This window comes from Epinephelus moara, chromosome 24 (genome assembly GCF_006386435.1).
Source record: "Epinephelus moara isolate mb chromosome 24, YSFRI_EMoa_1.0, whole genome shotgun sequence".
NCBI lineage: Eukaryota > Metazoa > Chordata > Actinopteri > Perciformes > Serranidae > Epinephelus > Epinephelus moara.
In genome coordinates, this window is record NC_065529.1 from 23616539 (window position 1) to 23639819 (window position 23281).

Genomic DNA, 23281 nt, shown 5'->3' on the forward strand with positions numbered 1-23281 from the left:
TAGTTTGTTTTCACGTCAGCCACCGTAGTTCTCCTACACGCTTGGCACACAGGAGAGCTTTCAGTTCTGCAACATCACAGCTAAATGCTACTAAATTCTGCACACTGGACCTTCAACTGACCTTTTACTCTATTTTTAAAAAACAAGTATTGATAACAGAGAGACACATAAGTCATCAAACAGGTTTAATTGGTTGAGCTGAAACAAAATCAGGACATTTCATTAACAACCATTGATGGGATGTATTACCGTAGATAACTGGAGCGTTTAAGTTCAATGCTGCTGGACATATAAACACACATTTGTGTGTAAACAGTGATTCCTTAACTTTCACATTATCCATCTGAGATATATGGCTTTTATTTTCTCTACTTAGAAAAGTATGATTAAAAACATCAGTATATACACAAATACATTCATATTTACATATTGCAAATGGTGTGTTACTCAGTTACATTATTGTTTTCTTAAAAAAAAAAAAAAGACTGCTTGGAGAGGAGAAAGGTACATGTCATAGGACTCAGTAGCCCACTTAATACATCTGGTACACAAGCAACTTAGATGGCCTTCAGTTTTTTTTGTTTTCAAATGTAATAAAACAAAGTTAGAAACCTTTAAGTGACAAAAAGAATACAAACATTGTCAAACTTTTTTTCTAGTACGAACACAACTGTGGAAATTTAACGAAATACTGCTCATCTACATTTACAGTGATACAACTGGATTTCAACCGTTCAAAGATTGAAGTGTCCTTCAAACCATAATGTCATGTCCATAAAACAGAGACTAGGACATGTTCTTGCCACTTTCTGCAGTTTTATCACTTTCCTTGGATGCATCATGTTTACTGTCCTTTTTCTCCTCTTTCTTGTCTCTGCTTCTGCTCCTGTCCCGACGATCCCTGTCTTTGTCCCTGTCTCTATCTCTCTCCCTCTCCCTGTCTCGGTCTCTGCCCCGGTCTTTCCCACGGTCTCTGTCCCGGTCTCGTTCCCTGCTTCGGGATCTGTCCCGTCTCCTGTCTCGGTCTCGCTCACGGTCACGTTCACGCTCTCGATCACGGTTTCTCCCTCTGTCGCGGTCGTAGTCTCTCCTGTCAGAATCCCTGGCTCTGTCTCTCTCCCGGTCTCTCCTTTTGTCTGTGTCTTGATCCCTGTGTCGCTCTCCCTCCGTCTCCTTGTGCCTCTCACCCTCCCTCCCTCTGCTGCGGTCTCTTTCTCGGCCACGCTCCGGATCCCGTTCTCTTTCTCGACTACGCTCTGGATCCCGGTCTTTTTCTCGGCTACGCTCTGGATCCCGGTCTTTTTCTCGGCTACGCTCTGGATCTCTTTCTCTGCCACGCTCCGGATCTCTTTCTCGGCCACGCTCCGGATCTCTTTCTCGGCCACGCTCTGGATCTCTTTCTCGGCCACGCTCTGGATCTCTTTCTCGGCTGCGCTCGAGATCACGGTCCTTTTCTCTGGCTCTATCCCACTCTCGCTCTCTGCTCCACCGCTTGCCCTGGCTCCTGTCCCATGACAGCCTGCCGGTGTGGGAGACTTCCCGCTCTCTTTCCCTCCGGCGGTCCTCAGACAGCTCCCTCTGTCTCTCTTCAGAGGTTGGTACAGGTCCAGGAAGAGGTTCTCTGTGCCCTCCTTCAAAGCGGCTCAAACGATCTCCGATGCGAGGTTCTGAGTCTTCTCGACTGGTGGTGCTCCTCCTCCTCATTTCAGGAGAGTGGCGGCGCCAGGGGTCGTCCCGGTGCATGTCGGGACTGTGGGCTCCCATGCGACTTGGAGGGCCTATGGGAGCCTCTGAAGGTGTCGGTAGTAAAGGCCCGCTATGGCGAACAGGTCTAGCCTCATCAGAGTGCCTATCTAAGCGGTACCGTTCTGATCCTCCAAAACGCTGAGGGTGGGGTCTACCCTCCTGCGGGGGAAGACCTCGGTGCTCATCAAAAGATCCTCGATGTGGTGGTGACGAGTGTGGTCTGGAGCTCCCATATTGGTTATGTGGACTGTAGTGCTGTCCGCTCATCTCGCTGCTAGAAGGTGGGCCTCTTCTGTCCTCGTACTGGTTAGGTGGAGGTCCCCGGTATGCTGGACCTGGTGGAGGACCCTGATTGTCTTTAAAAATATGGATAGTGTTTGGAATCTGGTCCACATTTAGTTTAAAAGAGCTAGAACTTTCTTTGATATACTGTTCTGCAGGGCCTCGAGATTGGTCTAGTGGAGGTTGAGCCCCATGGTCACCATACTGAGATGGCAGAGGACCTCTGGGGCCTGGGAAGTGGGATGGAGGTGGGAGTCTGTTTTCAAAGTGACTGGGAGGTGGCCCTGTAAAAGGTGGAGGAGGACCTCTGTTTGCAGGAAAATTAAATGGTGGAGGAGGACCAGTGAATCTTGGTGGAGGTACACTGCTCTGTCCATCAAAGGTAGGAGGTGGGGGAAGGCCTGGAGGGAGGCCTTGCTGTCCAGCGTACTGTGGGGGAACAGAAGGATCAAACATTTGAGGAGTAGGGCCCCTCTGGGTTATTGGAGGGAATGGTGGTGGTGGTCCTCGAAGTGGCATGATATTCTGAGGTGGTGGTCCAGGAGGAGGTTGCTGCTGCTGTGATGGTGGCTGGGTGCCTGGCCACTGATTCTGATAGGGAGGGTATGCAGTCGGAGGTGGACCATATTGCTGGCTACTGTCACCCTGCATAGGGAGAGGACCACGTACAGGGGGAGGAACATGGATGGGTGGAGGGGGTCCCTGCATAGGAGGGGGACCTGACATTGGAGGAAGACCCTGGATGGGTGGTGGCATAGACATCGGCGGAGGCCTAATTATCAGGTTCTGTCCCTGCATTGGATGGGGCGGGGGGAAGTTGGATGGTGGGGGAATGTCAGCTGGAGATCTGTACTCGCTGTCGAAGCTTGACGCTGACATGTGATGTGGCATGTGATGGGACTCAAGTGAGCGGAGAGTGTCAACCATTGCTGAGCTCTGCGTGAGTACTGGGATTGTAGAAGTTATCGTGGAGGTGTGTGCAGGCTCATTATAATAACTTGTGGTAGGTGCATCCTGGCTATTCTCTTCATACTCTGAGTCCTCACCAGCTTTTAAAATACTGGCAGCATTTGGCCAAATACTGTACTTGTCCATTTCTGTTTCTGCCTTGATTGGCTCAGCTTCCTCAGTTTTCACTTCTTTCTCATCCATATAGTTGACCTCCATATCAGGTTCCACCTCCTCCCCTAATAATGGAATTGCCACCTCTGCCTCACTCGACTCCATGAAGGGTAGTGTTTCTCTTTTCACTTCCTCGTGAGGCAGTGGTGTCTCTGGGCCTTGTGAGGAGTCTGGGAGTTCAGTTACATTAGACAGCTCGGGCTCGTGAACCACAGGTTGTGAGACAGGAGTAGAATCTGCCAATGGAGCAGATGTCTCCTCTTGCTCCTCAGGTTCATCAGTCTGTTTCCAGCCAGCCGCAGCCTGGCGAGGATCCCTGCTCTGTCGGGGATCTCTCCTTTGGTTGATCAAGGGAGCAACCGATGAAGACTTCACTAGTTCCTCAACCTTTTTGCCAAGCTGCAGTAGCTGAGTATTGGCTAAAAGGGATTTGGTAGGTTGAGTTAAGAGTGTGTCTGGAAGTGCTGATAAGGTAACAGTTGTCCCTGTAGATGATATTTGCTGTTCTCCCTGTTTCTGGAATGTCTGCTCTCCAATCTGTTTAAGGCTCTCCAATATCTTCTGTGGATCAGTCAAAGGGTCAGTTGCAACCTTAGTTTGACCTGGTACTACAGTTCTGACATCATCAAAAATTGAGTCATCCTCTGGGTCATACGCTACATCATCTCCTTCATTTGCTACCACCTCAGGCTGCTTAGAGACTTCAGGTTTGCTTACTAACTCAACGGGCTTCTTAGGCACATTGTAGCCCCTACTGGGGTCATACTCTTCTTCCGGGTCATACGGTCTGTCATCTTCATCTTCCTCCAACTGTTTCTCCTTAGAAAACTGCTGCACAATGGGGTCAAGCATCATAGGGGGTGGGAGGGAGTGTTCCCCGCCTTGATCAGACGGGGAGTTGGAAGCTTCTGAGTCATGCTTTTTCTTCCCAAAGAGAGTGTTGAGAATGGTCTGAAGAGGAGTGGCAGTTGCTGCAGAGGAAGCAACAGAGCTCGATGAGGATGGGGAGTCCTTGCCTGTGGTAGTGGATGTGGCTGTAGACTTGACAGAAGACAAGAAGGAAAGGACTGAGGAGGTGGCCACTGTGCTGCTTGAGCTCTCAGAGCTGGGTGGAGGTGACCCTGGAGGAGTTGTGCTAAAGGGGACTTCAAGACTCTGTCGTGTACTTCTTTCTGCTCTGACTAAAGGAGATGGCTTTGGAAGGCCAGTGTCGTCGGCATCTTTAGTTTCAGTCTTGGACCTTTTTTCCACAGTTTCCAACGGAGCAGCAGCTCGCTTTCTGTCCTTCTGGCAGATCAGCAGCCCCAAGAGCAGGTTGGGACGAGCTGGTTCAAGCCCTGCAAGATAGACGAAACAAGAATCTTAGAAAACGTGCGTGTGGAATAACAGACACAATTTCATAAAAGAAACTATCGTTTTTTTGTATTAAACTCTGACTATTTCTGACTTTCCCCACAAAGACAAAAAGAATGAGTAGCACAAAAAGTCTCACAACTTTCTCCAGTGTTTCCTTTGATACGACAAATGACAATAGTAGAAATATGCAATTTTATATTTCAGTCAGTTGTCATTGTACCTGGTGGTGAATTAAAAAACCTGAAGTAAAAAAAACTTGCTGACATGGGTAAATGAGCACCAGCTGCAGAGAAACATCTGTCATCAGGAGGCTTGTAACTTTGAAGTTTTTTTTTTTTTTGTAGATGCCCTGACAGATATTGCGAATGTGTAATGTGTTCACTTATGAAAAAAAAAAATCAATTGTCTTTACAAGTGTTTTTCAGATTATTCCAAAATTTTGAGAAAAAATGTAATGAAGAAAAAATCTGCTTGTTTCTCTGAATAAGATTATTTTGTTGAAAACAAATGTAATCTTGTTAGTTCTTAGGCAAGAATTAACAAGATTATCATCATCATCATATCATCATTAATTAAATTCAAACAAGAGCAGATTTTTCCCCATTAAACCTTTTCACATAATTTTGAGATAATCTCATTAATTCAGAAAAACAGGGCAAATATTTCAAGTGGTGCATTACGCTTCTATAGGATACAGCCAAGAGTTAAAATGAATCACAATCCCTCTAAATTACTGACTGACATCGCTAGACTGCACCCAAACATTGCTAAAAAATGACTGCAAAAGACTGAAACCGATTGTAACTTATAATATAACTATGATTAATCCACAGAAAGGTGCATACATTAGCCCCTACTGAAATTTGATGTTGGAGATCAAAAAGTGTAGTTTTATCTTTATGAAGCTACTCAATTAATAAAAGAAAAATGTCTGAGGCACTACATAAGGAGCAGACAGACCCTCTGAGGTGTACAACCACTGTACTTACCAGAGCTGCAATAGCAACGTGGGTACTGTTAACATTGTTGTACAACTACTGATGGCAAAGTTTAAACCAAGTGCTGATTCTTCATTTAGGAGGACACGATAAGAACATTTCCTGCTTAATCCCAATGCTGCACCATAAACCATAAACACTAGCATGGCATGAAATGGCTGACAACCTAATGAATAGCGATTTATTGGTTACACAGTTGTTCAATTCTGTTTATGTAGGAGCCAAGTCTTAAGAAACAACAGGCTGAGACTGGACTCAAATGGCACCAACCTGCGATGCAAACTTCCTTTATTAGAAATGTAGGGTACAAAGTCAGATACACAGCAGAGAACACAGCAGCTGTTACATGCAGAGAGGTGTTTTCTGAGGGAGACTCAACAAGGAGTGTGAGTGCCCCCTACAGTACAAACCCATGAATCAACATGCTCTCATTTCAACCTGAGTCCAAAGACAAAGATGACACTAAATATACTCACCATGGGTATAAAAAAAATGTAACAGCATAAACATTAAAATAAAAACAATTACATTCACGTCACTGCAAAGGTATATTTGTGTAGCCCTGTAAATGCTTACCTGGCCCATCAAACGGTAAGAGTTTGGAGGGTAATGGGTCCTTTGAGCCCAGTGGGATGAGATAGAGGTCTTTGATTCGCCGATTGTTGTTAGCCACCACACCAAATCGTTTCCTGCTGCTAAAGTAAGAGAAGAGAGAGACATATGCCACATCTTCTTCCTCTGTTGCTGGGTGGAAACGGATCAGACACAGTTCCTGCAAACACAGACAAAGCAAAAGAGAGTATTTAAGTGATGCCAGACCTTAAAATAAAAATGTTAAGCACTTTTATACAATGAAATTTCTCTCCAAACAAACCTTGGAGAGTGAGGTTTTCAGTTTTCCAACATAGTCCCACACTGTGCTTGGAGATATCCGTCCTCCAACATGAATGGTGTCTGGCAAATCCTGCAAAACATTGACAACACTAAGTATGACGCTCTTGCTGACCCTCTCCAAGGGTTTTGCATTCAATAATGTTTGCAATTAATCATCAGTCTAACTGCTAACCTCCTTCAGGTGCTCAAAGGATCCAGACACCAGATAAGCTTTGGTGACAAACTTGGCCACAGACTGCATGTTAATTAATCCTTTCCAAATCTTCTCTTGACCATGGAGGAAGATTGCTGTCTCTCCCTCAAGAGGAGGGTCAGATGTACTGTAAAAACAAAACAGTCTTTTAGAGAAAACACAAAATCATAATCTCATGCCTGTACTATTCTATGAATGTAAAAGGGGCTATACAGTGTAGGAATAGAACACTGACACTGCCCATCATACTCCACTGTAGCACCACCAATCCTGTTTAAAACAGAATTTTAAATATAGTTCCTCATGCAATTTTAGCACACCATACAGATACACATTGCTAACAAATGTTAGTGCATCACAAAACCCTTCATAAAAGTGTGATGAGATTGAGCACCTTGTTTTCCCTGGTTTGGAAACAGCTACTGAAGACGGGGGAGCTGGGGGCATTGGCAGCGGTGCCTTGGGTGCAACCTCCACTGCAGCACTAACAGGAGCTGGTAGCGGCTCTGATGAGTTGTTGATGGGTTTGTCTGGAGTAGTGTGGGTGACGGTCACACCGGAGCTGTGCCTGGCCATGCGTGGGTCTCTACGGGTGATGCTGACAGAAGACACAGTTGGGGCGATGGTTGCAGGGGCCTGGACTGGAGGTACCATCATATTGAGGTCAAGCTGCGGCTGTGGTTCTGCGACAGCTGGTTCCATGTTAGACTGGTGGGATGGAGGGACTGCGTGTTGGTAGGCTACGGGGTCCTGGGGCTGGTAAGCTGTGGGGACCTGTGTTTGGCTGACAGGGGAGACGTCCCCTGACCTGGATGAATGCAGCTCCTGTCTGGGAGGTTTAGTTTCAGGCTTCTTGGCCAGTTTGGCTTTCTTAGCTGCAGGCTCATCTTCTGTCTTCTGACCTAAAGGGCAAGACTCAATATTAAAATTATCTGTAGTAAAACAAATCATGCTTAATTCACTAGATAAATGTTACCCTGACACTTCCATGTCACCCTCTCAATTACCTGTGCATATTTTACAGTTAAGGTCAAACAGATGAGTCCTGTGTTCAGCAGTGGTGTCTTTGAGCATGTTGCTGAAAATGTCTGGCACGCTGCTGCCAGTGTTCCCCTCCGCAGCAGAGGACTGAGCCGAAGCTGAAGGAGTGGAGTCATCTTGGTCCTGAGGGCAGAGAACACGATTAAATCTTAGTTGAACTGGAACAGATGGTAATAATCCACGTAACACCTGTAATTCTTCATTATTAAGATGTACAACACTGCATATTGTGCAAGGTAGATGCAAGTAGGTTTACTGCTCAACAATGATTTGGAAAGAAAAAGCTTCAGAAACAAAGAAAAAGCACTGAAAAACAGGACAGTTGGCAAGATAACTAATATCTTCATTAATCTGAAATATCCTGGTACTAAGCGCCCCATGCAAAGGTGAAAATCAAAGTGTGAAAGCTTAAGAAAGACAGCATGCCACCACTTACTGCAGCAGAAGCCATGCGAGCAGATGAAGTGGTGGCAGAGATACATACATCTCCATCAGATGTTGGCGGAGCATCCTCCATATCCATACTATGTGAGCTAGAGTCATGCCTGTTGCCCAGTCTGGAATGCCCCAAATGGGCCCTTGAACTGGGAGACTGGGCCTGTAGAAGATGACCATATTCAGTTTAATTCCAAACTCCTATCAAGGTGACCTGTGCTTAGTGTTTAGTTAAAGGAAAGTATTATTTACCTCAGGAGCATCTGGCTTCTTCCACTCAGATATCTCTTTGGAAAGCAACTCTTCAGCACTTAGTCTCACCAGTCTGAAGGGACTAACCTCGCCACCCACCACCCTGTAGAACAAGCCCTGAGACAAACATACCACACAGTTGTTTAACATCAACATGAGGGACGTCAAGAGAATCATAAAGACCAAAGCTTTTCAGGCTGTAGGCATTTCCTTTAAGACAAGATGTGTACTTGACTGAAAACATAAATGCATAAATGTGTATGTTGACTCACTTTGTTTTTAGGATCTTTCAGGTTGAACATGAGGGACCTGTACTTGTTCTTGTACTTGCTGTCAGTGCTAAGGCAAAGGTTGAACATTTCCTTTTCAATGGCAACTGACAGCCTTGCCACCTCGCTCTCAGTCATTTTCAAATCATCACTGTCGCTCACCCTGGTGGCAAGAGACACAACAAATATTGGTGTTTGATGTGTGAAGGTGCTCAGCAAAAGATTTAAAGATAGTCTAACAAGAGAAATATTTCTGAACTAGGTTTAGTATGCCTCTTACCTCTTATAGAGGATGTCTGTCAGCGAGCGGCGGATGTTTGTTCGCATCTGGTTGTTGGGTGGCGGTGGCATGGGGGACGCAGGGGGCACCGACGCAGCTGGATGTGGGGGTCTGGAGGATGGGGAGTGAGTGGGTGGAGCTGAGGAAACAGGAGATGATGGGACTCTGGAGGATGGGGATGACTTGCTATGGGATGGAGAATCCTTTTGTTGTGGCTGCTTCTTAGGAATGGTAAAGTTGGACTTGGTGACCCTCAGTGCTCCTGTGACGTGGATCGGACCTGGGGGAAACGGAGACGGGGTAGGGACGGGCTTCGGACCTGGTTTCTTGGACTTTGTAGTGGTTTTACTCTGAGGTATCGTAGCTTTCTTGGACATCTTTGAGCTGGGAGACTGAGCGGAAGGCTTCCTGCCCCTTGGGGAAACCTTGGAAGCTTTAGTGGCCGGGGACTTCTTCTTTCCTTTGACTGGTGTTGTGGACGCTGGGGATGGTTTCTCAGGAGTCGGGGTTGGTTCTTTCTCTTTCTGTTCCTTCTCACTTTGCTTCTCTTCTTTAGAGGGGGCTGGAAACCAAGAAAAAGATCAGACATTTTAAAAACATGCCATCATTACAATGTCAGCAGATACAGCATGTAGTGGGACAGTATTTAACCAGCACTGCAGAAAATCATTTTACGTTGATAATTTAGACTACATTCATACGACTGGTAAAGCGCCACATTGTTTTGAGAGGACTATTGTCAGCTTTACACCTTAAAAGTGATACAAAATGGTAAGATCTACAATGAATCCCTCTTGTTCAATCAAAAAAATAAATGTAGTTCACATTTTTTCTTGTTTGTACACTGGACATATTGCACTAAACATTCTGAAATAAACACAAAGTTGACCACTGGGCAGTTAAAAGCCCTCTTTATTTGTAGCAGTGGATGGCAGATACATTGTGCAGTTCATGCAGTGTCATTTGAGAGAGAAGTATGTTCATCCCAAATATTATTTAATGGCAGTGGTCTTCGTACTCCTCCTTCAGACAACCTTGATTCTCTGCACCCACAGATCTCAACAGGAGAGAGGGAACTGATGACCTACAGTCTATCTCTCTGCCTCTCCACCTCAGCAAGAGTTTGCACAAGACTCCAGTGACTTATCTTGTGTACAGTATTACTGTAAACCTCCTATCAGCAGTGACTGAGACGACAGGACTACAACTACCAGGGTCCCTCACTTGAATGTGAGAGACAAGCAGCATCAACCCGTTACCCACTGGCTAAAATGTTGTTTCACTGCCACCAAAGCATGAATGCTCCTGCTCACATGGGATATGGTGATCAGAATAAAAAGAAATGATATAGAAAGAAGTTTATAACCTACTTATTCTCACAGTGTTCATGCAGATCATGAGCTCAGCTGTGGACCCTGACCACTAATACTATAACCAGCTGACAAAGCAATGAGCTCTGACCCACAAAGCATTTTAACCCAAGTCTTGTTAATGGCTCTCTCATTTGAATTAATCATCCAGATGCAGGTGAGTAATACATTTCTTGAACCACTATTCACATCAGACTATGTGAAGAAAATTATGAACGAAGTGGCAGCAAGACTAAAATGACAATACACACTTGACATAACACTTTTCAAAATGTCATCTGCATGTGCTAGTGCATCATCTATGTCCAAGTTGCATGTTAAAGCTGCATTAGTTTAAGCATTACCCCACTTGAATACACAAACTACACACCCACTTAAATATAAAAACCACAATAATATTGTGCAGAGCAACAGTAGAGTCCCAAAGCAACCAGTCAACCATCTCCTCAAAATAATAGACTGTCACATAAAAATATCACTCAGCAAAATATGAGCTATGAAAGAACAAATCAGTGAGCCAGACTTCCTGTTTCTCTTAATCACACAACAATCAGTGGTCATACTGATCTCCTGACCTGAGAAGATGCATGTACTAAAAGTTAACACTTGCTAACTCATCAGTTAAGATCCTCATGGTGCCTTCAGTGACCCCTTATAAAGGAGAGGTGAAACAAACTGTCCACATTTCATGGCAACAAATGTTCCTCTCAATATATGTATCAGATCTCATCAGGTGCAAAATGTGTGTGAAAAACTTGAGCATGGGTCTTCCTCTTCTGACTCAGCGTGAGGCCCAGGTCTTCAGCTTCTTTCTTCTGCTGTGAGCCTTCTGAACTTCACTGCAGTATCTCCAGGTGGTCCAGTCTCTGTGGCAGAGCTTCCTTCTTCTGCAGCCATTCACCATCTGGGGTTCTCTTGGGCTTCACGTCTCCGCAGTGTGTAGATTCATCAGTATGTATTTGTTTGAGCTGAACTGGTCAAGGTATCCTACAGCAAGCCAACACTGCTTACATAATCAATCAAGCCATCCTAAAATCTGTTATATCACCTTTTATTTCAAAGCCAGTTTCCCACGAGAGGTAATGCAACATATTCAATATGAATCAAAAAAAAATTCAAGTCAGCCCGTTACCCACAACATTGAGGGTTGATCAAACACAAAGTTGTGCTTAACAGCTGAATATGAGCTACAGTAACTTCATTGATCCACGTTAACATAGGAGAATTCGGAGACACCTACCTGCTGGAGAAAGGGAGGAAAGAACCTTTTATATGGGGCAACAGCTGAGGTGATGAACCCAGGAAGTGGAGAGACTTGAGCAGGTAATTTAAAGATCACACTCCAAACATACACACACAGGCACCAGTCCATTCATCACATCCATACACCTCATGGTGAAGCATAAGATATTACTGCCTTGCTTTTATCTCTACCACGTGATCTTTTATAGGTTTTCACGTACAGCTCTGCATTTTAAATATGAGGGACTCAAAAGAGGAACTCCAGCAATTGAGTGTTGCACTTTTAAAAGTGGAGGGACTCATGAAAGTCATATTAAAAAGGAATAGTCCAATTTGACTGAGGCCGAGGTATCCTGACCTTTTATCTATGGCAAGGGTAAAGATCCAAAAAAGGAAAAAGCTGGAGCCTTTCCCAGAATACCTAAACATCATTTGTCAAACCCTTCCTGCCTGGTGAATTACTACATTTTCCAAACTCCTGCCTTTAGTTTATAACGCAGGCTTTCTGTTAGGAATTTAAAGTCTCCCAAACTGAGATCACAGCCACAGAAGACTTTATAAAATTGTGCCAACATGCTTAGGCACCTGATAAAATGATCTTGATGAGTGCAACCTGTGGAGCGCCCCTTTAAAGAATAAAAATGTTCTGGATTATTGAATACTTACCCAAAGCCACAAATAGCACTTACCTTTTTCCACAGCTGCCGACATTTCATTAACAAAACCTTCACATTATCAAAATCACAACACTTTGCAGATAATTTTTAAGTCTAGCATACAGGGGAGTTCATCTCCAGAGCGCTTATGTTTGTCCCCATATGTCAGGATCGTTTCTAAATTACGTTAGCACCATTTATAATGAAAACATAACAACGTGGTTTCAACAACAGCCCAAGACCTTCAAAGAGATACATACACTTTTTGTTTAACACTGTTGGTGATATGGGTGTAGTCTTTTCTGGTGTTACTGCAATGTAATTATGGTCGCTGGACCAGGACGCAGTGGCCGGCGGGGGCGGGTGTTCCTCAGCATGCTCGTCTTCGCTGTCCTCATCTGGATCAGGACTGTAGTCTTCCTCACTGTCCGACTCCTCCTGGGTCTTCTTCTGCGTCCTCTTCCCACCAGCGACGCTCCTCTGTGTGGACAGGAGGACACACACACACAGTCAGGTCTTTTAGTCGCAGCACTCAGCGAGCATTGTTTGAAATCATTACGGTCAAAATACAGAACAGTTTGACTTGAGCCATGTTGGCTTTTAAAAATAGATTCCCTCTATGATGTAGTGCCAAATGCCAGGGAAATCTGTCCATCGTAAACAATAATTGACCCTTACGGTCTTTAACCTGCCTGTTCCCAGTTTCTGTCCTCAGTAGCCACTGAACAGTGTACAGAGTCCAGTACAAACGAAATTAACAGTGTTTCTTAAACACCAGGCTCTCCATTGGCAGCATTTTACACTGCCCTGCATGTAGCATCTAAGCTTCTGTAAACTTGGATATATTTCTATGAAAAATGTACACGGTACCAAATTATTCTTGGCAGGTCCAATTTACTGGTCTATGCAAGCGAGCTAAAAAGTTAATTTCAGACATTGCCTTCAGGGACCTGTAATCACAAAGCAAGCTCATCATCAGCAGTCTTTCTTCAAGCAGTAATTCCTCAAGTTTAAGCAGATGGGCAGCATTGTTATTATTTTTATAGAATTAGCTTCACCCTCGGGCATTTTACACTGTTAGAGTTGGCCTAGTGGCTCGTCATAGCTTAACAAATTACATGTATTATTCACACTTGTTTAACATCAGTCCACCCATCTTTAGTTTTCTGTAATTTGCTTTTATTGTACTTTAAGTTGTTGTCAACTCAAGTACTGTCAAGTAATGTCTACTTCCTGTCTCTCCTCTACTGTGCTCCAAAGCCACGCCCTTGGGGAGACACAGAGAGGCGACGAACTAGCGCAACCATGAATAAGAGCAAAATGCAGTAGATTCTAACAGAGCTGAAATCAAACAGTGCATATAAATTAGGAAAAAGCTGACTGATTGGAAGATAGTTTCCCTGAATGTACATGGCACTTAAAATAATAAGACTGCAATGCATGCTTTTAAGATGCAATCTCATAAAAGTCCATTTGGTTTTTTGAAGTAATGAGACCATAGGATTTTTTATTTTAGCTTTGAGTACAGATGAAAAAGGCAGGGTTTGTAACAACTGGTCAGTCAAGAGCAGGACTGCTGACTCCTGCTGGGTTATTATGTTGTTGCAGAGGCAAAATTAGGGTAATATTAGGAGCACAGGGACAACATTAAACTATACAAAGTAAGGTAAAGGTAAGAATACTTGTTATTAAAAGACAGTAAGACACTGTTGATATTTTCCAGTGTATAGTTACCAAAACATTGTATAGATTAGATGTTAGGAGCCATATTCCTTTCGATACCCCTTTTGTTAAATAAAACAGACTTATCTCCCACCATTCTTAAGGCGCATTGGGAAAATTATTTACTTACACAACTCATGGCACTGCATCTAGAAAACAGTTTTCACCTATGAAGTCACAACATATACTCTGGAACTGGGACACATCAGTAGCATTAGTGGACTACAACATACTATGTTATCACTGACAATAACTTAGCTTGTGAAGCAAAGCAATGTGGGCCCCTACATACATTACTCAACACCTTCATATACTCTAATTAGCATTCAGTGTACTCATGATCCAGTGAGGATGATTGCTGCCATGAGCTGACTGGTCAGCAGACAGACTCCATGTTTATTTTTAACTTATCCATAGAACTTAACCTGCTCCACTGCAGGTACATTTTGTGATCTGACCCTGTGAAATGTGAGTCAGTTTTGTTTTATGAAACAGCCTTTGTGAAGATGAAATCTAGGTTGTTAACCCACTAAATTTAATTCGTAAGACAGGCATTTTAACATCAAGACGTTCTGACATCACAAAGTAGCAACTGCCAGTAACCATTTCATTAGCAATCTCACTTCTAAGCAGTATTTTAGAATAACAGCAAAGACTTCTAAAGCATTTTAGTCGGGCTAAGATATGACCTCTTGTAACATCATATTATTGCAGAGGGTGCAGCCACAAGAGGAACCTTGGCGAGACAAACCTCAAATGGGATTTTTATATTATTTTTAAATCCCAAACATGACTGTAATAACACTTGGGTGTGCAAATATTAGGTCGTGATTGATAGATACACATGGATGTTAGTTTTCTGTATTGCTAATCAACAATGAAACAACAGAGACAGGATAGAAAAGTACTCGTACCCAGCCACGCTAACAATGACCCAAACATTCTTCATCCTATTCAAAACACAATTTAGGAAATAATTTCTCAAATGGGACATAAGATCAAAAGTCTAATATTGACATTACAGTGACAAAGATTGTTAAGCAGTCATACACAACTTCTAAGAAAGTGCTTTGCATTGCTATAGCTAGAATATTATGTCTGCAACCCTGCACAGCTTCTCTAATTAAATAGAAAAGGTAAGAACATGTTTTCTTTAAGGACAGGCAAAAGGCAACATTTCAAGTGGCCCAAGTTACCTTTGGTGTAGACTTGGTTTTCTGAGCCTTGGCCTTGTCCTTCTGCTTGGGATCTTTGACATCAGTGATGGACTTCATGGCCGCAGCAGCATGCCTTAGGATACAGTCGTTGCCGCAGTACACAGAGTCTGGCTGGGCATTATTCTCACAGCCAGGCCCGATACATTTGGGAAGGGAAGACTCCTCCTCAGCCTTCTGCCCGGCCTTCTCCTCTGACACCTCCACTGTTGGTGTTGTATTCACCTCCACGTTTGACGCCACTTTCTGCTCCGTGTCCGGTAGTGCTTTCTGCTCTGCTGCGGATGCTGCCTTCTTTTCCATGGTTGGCACTGACAGGGCTGCTTGGGCTTGGGCTGGCTGCTGTACGGTCTGCTCCAAGTCAATACAACATAAAAATTAACAGCTAATGATGACTGATGTCATTTTGCATAGTGTCACAATGCCAACTTAATGATTTTACTATTAATTTTATTGCTAACAACAGTGATTTTAAAAAGTGTGTACTATATTTTGACGATCAGTTTAAGTAGTGGTGGGCTTCCTCATGCCATCGCCATGCCTTTAACTATTTGTTTTTATACTGATTTAGAGTCTGGAGCCCCTGGCCTCTTCTTTTTGGGTAGTAATCTGCATTCACTAAATGCAGTAACACCACCACTGCAGATTCAAAACAGCTGGAGTCATACAGCACCGTACTCTAAATCAGTGTTTCTCAAATGGGGGTACGCTGCCCCTAGAGGTAGTATGGGGTAGCGCAGGAGGTGAGAGATTTTTGTTTTTGTTTTAAAGTTAGTTTAGAAATGTAATGCATAATTCCTTAAATAATCATAAATAATGCATTATTCCATGCAACTTTTCAAAAAGGCATGGTCCAATGCAACTACAGTGCAGTCTTAGTGTTATTGCACAGTGACCAAAAATCTGTTTGCCCTTAATTTAGTGATGATTCTAAACATTTGAAATTTAGCATTTCAGTGTCTCAGGTTCTTGTTAAGTAAATCCAACACTGATGACACAGCTGTTTTGTATCTCTTTATATGACATTTTTTCCTACCAAAAGTGTTTTGCAGGGTAAATTATTTCAAAGGGGGGGGGGGCATTATTGAAGAAAGTTTGAGAACCACTGCTCTAAATCACAGATTGGAGGATTAATAATTAATTTACATTTCAATCACACATTTAAGACCTTTGACAGTGACTGTGGTGAAACTGACTTCAGCTGTGTGTTGCTGACAGCATTAAATATTTAACCATGGCATCATAAAAACTTTGACATTAAGATTATCGGGACAACACTTGACATGCGCTATGAAGGACAGAACAACAGGCACAGCAAACCAAACAATACTAACACAGTAATTCAAAGCCTTTAAGTTGATACCAGTTGTAACCTACCGGCTGAAAGATCTTTATCTTCTTTTTCCCAGTTGGATTAGTAGCTTTTTCTATCCTGCCTTTGATGCCCATGTCCTCTGTTCCAGTCGTGGAGGGCGGAGGTGCCGCCAAAGCCTGAGCAGCCGGCTGACTGACATCTGGCCCACTGGTGTTGGTTTTCTCAGCAGACATCATAGCAAGAACAGCGTGAGCAGAAGTCAGAGCTTTGGGTTTCCCGATATCTGTGCTTGCAGAGAGGATAGACGTGGCGGGTCTGACCACCTGGTTTTTCTTAGCGGTGCAATTAGGACAGATGTAGTCTTCCCCATTTCTCTCCATCAGGCGCCCGCGGGCCTCAGTAATGCCAACACAGTCTCCATGGAACCACTCCTCGCAGCGGTCACAGCAGATCATGAACCTAATAAGCACAGAATATTTATAGTGCCACATTTCTTCAAAGTAGTGCTCATAAAAAATGCTGGCTTTCCTCATACTTTTGAGTAGAGCAGCTGAAAGACAGACAGAGCAGGGACCCCACACCACATATACACAACTGAGCTGCATATTAAACTGGGCCCACAGTAACGTTAAGGTCAGTCTTAAGTGCCATTTATTAACATACTTATATATGGTGCATTCAATACTATGCAATTAAAACAATAATTACTGACAGATTTACTGATTTATATATTATGGATTCATTGACAAGGATTCATGGGTAACAGTTAGCCTATCATCAGTGTCGTGTACTGTAAATTAAATGGGTTGTTTTTCTTTGCAAACAGGCTGATTTATCTTTGCCAATAATTAGTCTGATTCATGTTAATGTGTATTTTCAAACAGATTTTAAGTTTTGAAAAGAAAAAAAAAACATCAAACAATGATTTGGCAGCCCCCCTGCAGGGGAAAACCTGCTGAAGACTCATGGAGTAGTGCATCAACACAAATGAGCATGGGATTAGACAGTGGCTGTAGCTATGAGCCCGACAACTCGAGTTTCATAACATAAAACTTTAATATGCAGAGTTTAAAGTGTATTGAAGATATTGTGCCCTACTGACAGAACATAAACTTATGGGAAATATATTTGGAGTAGACATTCCTTTTAGATGCAATCCTGTGTACAAGATTGACATCTCAATTGAAGATTGGATTATCCAGGATTACAAACTGGAGCAAAGACTTCTGGCAGCAGGTAAAAAGACTGTCACAAGGAAGTGGCTAAATTGAGAGCCACCCATCCATGATGAAAGGATGGAAATAATATACAAAATATATATGAAGAAAAAAAGTATTTTTCCCTCAAAGTCCAAACAGATTTTTTTTTTGGAATTGGACCAAGTAGACTGAACACATCGCATCAAGAGGGTCAGACTTTTGCCAAGAGTAATTAAGTGAGAATGTAACGTGGTTTATATAACTTATCGCATCTAACAACAAGCTCTTTATTATTATTCTTTCATTTTTTGTAATATCTAAAGTGCATGCTTCCCATGTTCACATGTAAATAATTAATCTAATGTTATGAAACAAAACCCTCTGGAAGAGCCAGGCTGTCAAATGGTGTTCAAACATACTGCAAAATGTTTGTGTTAACAATTTTAAGGCAATCTACTTGTGTTATTACTATTTTTCTGAAATCAAAAAAAAAGTACAATAAAGATCAAATGGTAACAAGTTCATTAAACATACAATGTATTTCATTATTAATACTTTAAATGCAGTCATTATGATCACAACTACAGCAATAACAAATAAAAACATAAGTACCTTTTGTTGTGTTTCTGCCGACAGATGCAGTAAAGTGCATTGGGGTCATAACCTCCCTCATCAGAATCAATGGATGATGATGATGACGATGAAGAAGAAGATGAAGACATTGAAGAGTCATTCTCATCATCATCGGCCTGTTGTACCTGGGCCATGCGTGTCATTCCAGCAGCTTGGGCGGCTTTGGGCTTGATCTCCCTCTTGACAACAGTGAGGGTCTTGATGGCAGGAGCAGGACCTTTAACAGGGGTAGTGTTCTTATTGGCTGCCCTCTTTTTGTTGACATAGGTTCTTATTGGTCCACGTTTCACCAACCCCGCTGCGGGTTTGTCTTTGCTATCCTCGTCAGACTCTTTATCATTCACTTCGTCATTTTCATCTCCATGTTGGTTCTTCTCCTCAACAACCTCTTTCCTCTCAGAGTCCTGCTCTGGCTGAGGCTGTGCTGCATTAGTGCTCCCTCCATCTTCAGGAATGGCGTCACCCTTTCCATCTTCTTTCTCCTCATCTTTATCTGGTAACTGGTCCGCCTTGGCGGCGTCTTTGCTATCCTCCTCATTGTCAGAGCTTCCCTCATCTTTGACTGTCACTCCACTGCTTCCCCGTGTCTGTCTGCCACCTCGACCTCTCCTTTGGGTCTGCTTCCTTGCACTACTTCTTGTCTTCCTCTCTGGGGATTCTACCTTGTCCTCCGCAGCCTTGGTGTCAGCGTTACCATCAAAGCTGGCCTCTGAGGCAGTCTCTGCATCAGTTGGGGTTTGGGAGGGAGGGTCACCGCTTTCCACACTAGGAGGGGCGCTCTTTCTTGACCCTCTCTTGGCAGTCAAGAGGAATTCCTCTAGCTTGTCAGTTCGCTTAGACTGCCTGCCACTGCGCCGTACAGGACAGCGGTTTTCAGAGCTGTCTGTTGCTGCCTCCACTGGCATCTCTCTCTTTGCAACAGTGGACCGTCGGAAAGCCCAAGTCTTCTTTACTTCACTGTTGGCCCTGAAAGACTTGTCCGGCTCCTCTAGTGTCTCTTTGGCCGCATTCTCGCTCTCAGTATGAAACTGTTCTTTCTGCTCTGTATCCCCGTCTCCAAAACCTGTGAACAAACAATCAAAGAAGACTGTGGGCAAAAACAAGATTGCATGCAACCACCAACAAAACAACATAGCCAAGACACTACTGATTGTTTTGTGATCAAACATACATATAAACCAAAACAGATATGAAAATGAATTAATTGCATATTACCTGTACTTACCCTACATTTTCACCCAAATTTAATATCATTGACAAATCATAGAACCTGACACCCCAATTGTGCCCAGTATTACTAAAACATCCCCACCCCTTTATTATGAGGGGAAAAGAAGCTCAGCCAAGGTACCTTGAGAGCAGCTATCCATGCGGTCCTGGCTCTGCTCTGGCTCAGGAGCTAGAGAGAGCTCAGGGCTCACATTCTCCTCCATAGATGATGGAGTCAATCACTACTTTCAAACAGAATGTCTACAGTTAAGAGAAGAACACAAGAGACCAGCTATGAGTCACTCTTTTCATTTCATAATATGGCACATACTGTAAGCTGCTAGGGCTGGGCAATATATCGATATCATGTATGAGACTAGATATCATTTTATATTTTGGACACTAGTATTTTAAGTGTCGTCTTTTCCTGGTTTTTAAGGCTTCATTGCAATAAAGTGATGTAATTTTCTTAACATAAGACTGCTCTTTACCAACTTAGTGATTTTATCCAAATTACTAATAATTATTTAATAAACATCTCATTGTGTAAATATTTCCTGAAAGCACCAATAGTCAACCCACCAGCATCGCTATAATATTGATACAGAGGAAACTGTTATAGATCTTCTCCATATCGCCCAGCCCTAAGGGCGTCCACGTTTTTAATAATTAAGGAGGGCTGGGATTGTTCTATACATAGAAACAGAATGACTGAATGCAAATGTCATTCCTTTTCTATGACAGTTTCTATTACATGCTAGCTCCAAAATAGTGTTACAATTATAAACACTTACAGTTTATTTGCACTATACAGTACTATCTCAAAACACCTTTTAAATGTCAACTCTATTGAGGGCATGCAATGACGTCACTTTTTCGCATGATACCAATAACATCACACACTATCTCAACACAAACTCACATCCTGAAAGCATGAAATCTCCTAAACATTATATCAGTGAATACTAGCTTATTGCAGATATATTTTATCAGTGTATATGTCACCTAATACATAACAAGAAACTGCAGGGCAGAAATGCCAAACTAAGGTTCAGTTACTTTGGAAACAGTATTTTCGGTACACAGTTTATCCACCAGAGACCACTGACAAGTTGATTTTTCATATGTAAAATGTCCTGCATAGTATGCTTATTGTTCATAAATTCTTATTTTTTAAAAATATAGGGATCAGTACTGTGATTGTTTTAGTCATATGTATGTTGAAAAAAAAAAAAAAAAGCTAAAAAAAAAAAATAATTAAAAAAAATAAAAATAAAAATAATAATAATAATAATAATAATAATAATAGGCGAATAATGAACATAAACATATATTATCAGATTGCAGTGTTGGCCTCAACAATGCAGTATTGGTCAGACTGCACAAGACACTGAAATGTAGGTGAGTTTCCTGACACAAATATATAGCATACCGTACATGTATGTCATCAACCATGAAAAGCATGCTTCGTCCAACTGTGTCCAACTTAATTAAATTCTCAAGGACACTGAAGGACATTCTGATTGTCTGGGGTCAGGTTTGGAAAAATATTTAGGCTACCTGATTCACCATCTGCAGCCTTCAAAATGTAAAATGCATTAACTGGTTGAGTTGCAAATTAGACTACACAGTTGTTTTATATTTAGCAGTACTTTCCATGCAAATGCATGAGGACAGATGCTGAGTGTGGCAAGTTACTACTCGGGGGAACTGACTGTGGTACTAACATCACGTGCATACCCACTATAGTCAAATGCTGCCATGTAAGGCTGTATAATACTGTAAAATAACCGCTTTTGTAGAATATTGCAATTTAAATTCTACATTTTCAACTTCAAATCGTGGATGTTAAAATCACAGTTAATGTTTGCCGTTTGAAAAAGTTGGAAGTTATATGCAAAAATTAGGACGAGAACCAGAAATCCATAATTTATTAATGTTAAATAACAAGTCCAAAACCAAATTTACTTCAGCCAAACACTACTAATAAATTATTACTGGTGAAATATTTCTATTAAGTCTTAAAGAAAATTACAACTAAAAACTGTTGTAACTAAGAGCCAAACCTACTAATCATTACTTGAAGGGCACATAATGAAAAAAGCCAATATCTGTACCTGCAGTTCAGCAGTGATGAGTGACAGAGTTGTTCTTCAAACAAAACAAAGGCCTTGCACCAGCAATCATCAGTCTTGGTACAAGGTTAAAGGATCTGCCAGGAAGAGAAAAAAAAACAAGTTAGGGTCAAAGTTCTCTGATTTGGCTGCAACAGTGAAGCCTTGTTTAGTGAATACAAATAACAACACCACATCATGCTAATTTTCTTGAAATTGAAGATATTTACTAACTGGTATCCGTTTCACAACTATTCAAAGTTTGATCTTTATATGATCAACAAAAATACCGAATGTCGACTTAATGAGTTAACAATGAGTATTGTTATTTGTAGTAACTGCAAATAAATAAAAGAACCAAATGTAAGTAAGTGAACAGTATGTTGACAACTGACAGTAAATGTACAATTCTCTGGTGACGTATCGAAATATTATAATGGCTGAAAGCAATTGTATATAATTATGTCAAAATGCATCCGTTATAATCATATCTGATTAAAATTGGGGCATCAATGAGCCTTGCTTTTACACCGCCAACAGTTAAAAAAACACCCACCAAAGACTGAAAGTGATTTAAGAGGATTGCTCCAATTGTGTACCCGTGGTCACGACACTGTGCCACGTGAATGGCAGGAAAACTGTTGCCATGAGAGGTGGGAGGGGCTCGGGACGAAGATTAGATTTAACACTACAGCGATAAAATAGTCTTTCTAACAAGCACAGGTTGAGCGAAATGGCATATCGACACACTGATGCTATGTTTGCAGACGACGATTTAAGGTCCAGTAGCTGCTGCCTTGCACCGAACGAGGGAGGCTGCACGGGGCCTTGGTGCGCATAATATAGCCTAAATATTGTTAGATCACAATCACGATCATGCATCGTTATCACACGTTATCTTGAAAACGTTACCTATGGATATGTATGAAACAAGTCCGACAATATTGACGATATCAGACAGCAAAGTACGACAACATATAACCTCACCTCCTGCACACCTTACACATCCAATGATGGCCGCATAGCCAACATTTTGCCAAACCACGACTCAATCTACCGTTAGCAATCCTAAACCGTAAGTGGCACAACTTATGCTGCATTATTGGGTGGGGCACATCCAACAAATCACGGAATGTCGTTAGACACGCCACTGCATGTTTTGCCTCTTCGTTCCCTTCGTTTGTCGTTACGTCTCACAACGAGGAACTGAGCGTTGCAAAACGTGTAGCTAGCAACCACGGCTAACGCTATTAGCCACCACGGGCATGAGCAAGCTAGCGGCACACTCAACCTGTAGCTGTTTAGCATTTGCTAACATTCAAAAAGCACATACCGTTACTGCACAAAACCGAGCTACTGGATATATTTGTTCTGTAGAAAGAGTCTTGTCAAACGAAACATGGCGAATGTACAGGTTCAAAATGAATAGCTTAGTTTAGCTGTACACACGTTAACGTTACAACCGTCGTCAGGCGCATCATATTCAGCACCGCCTTGAATACCTTCAGTAGGACAACTCCTGCAGTAGCAACAAAGCCGAGACACGGACGTATTCCAGATAAATGAAAACTACACTAACATTGCTACAATATTTAATTGGTGTACTCTACCCACCTACACGCTAGAAATGTCGATGATATGCCCTCGCTCTTCGGTCAGTCCTCCATTTTCCATTCCCGCTGGAGCTAGCTAACTGACTGCGGCAGATGGCTGACGGTTTATGGAAAACGCTCTATGTG

General features: G+C 42.5%; 1 protein-coding gene across 7 annotated transcripts; it reads right to left on the reverse strand.

Annotated features, from left to right (window-relative positions):
* Positions 1-170: 170 nt before the first annotated feature.
* dido1 (death inducer-obliterator 1) lies at positions 171-23281 on the reverse strand. Of its 7 annotated transcripts, none has more exons than XM_050037184.1 (17): positions 23157-23281; positions 21546-21640; positions 19571-19689; positions 18199-19282; positions 16450-16846; positions 15055-15423; positions 12397-12616; positions 8869-9430; positions 8592-8751; positions 8320-8436; positions 8117-8230; positions 7599-7755; positions 6986-7493; positions 6571-6718; positions 6379-6468; positions 6081-6276; positions 171-4487 (listed from the first exon to the last, which is right to left on the reverse strand). In XM_050037184.1, the coding sequence occupies exons 3-17, from the start codon at positions 19650-19652 to the stop codon at positions 787-789; spliced, it is 7905 nt and encodes a 2634-aa protein (XP_049893141.1). In that variant the 5' UTR covers positions 19653-19689; positions 21546-21640; positions 23157-23281; the 3' UTR covers positions 171-786. The 7 variants fall into 7 exon arrangements, with proteins under 7 accessions (XP_049893141.1, XP_049893137.1, XP_049893138.1 ...); XM_050037180.1 differs by having other exon boundaries at positions 8069-8230; XM_050037181.1 differs by having other exon boundaries at positions 8069-8230; positions 23161-23264.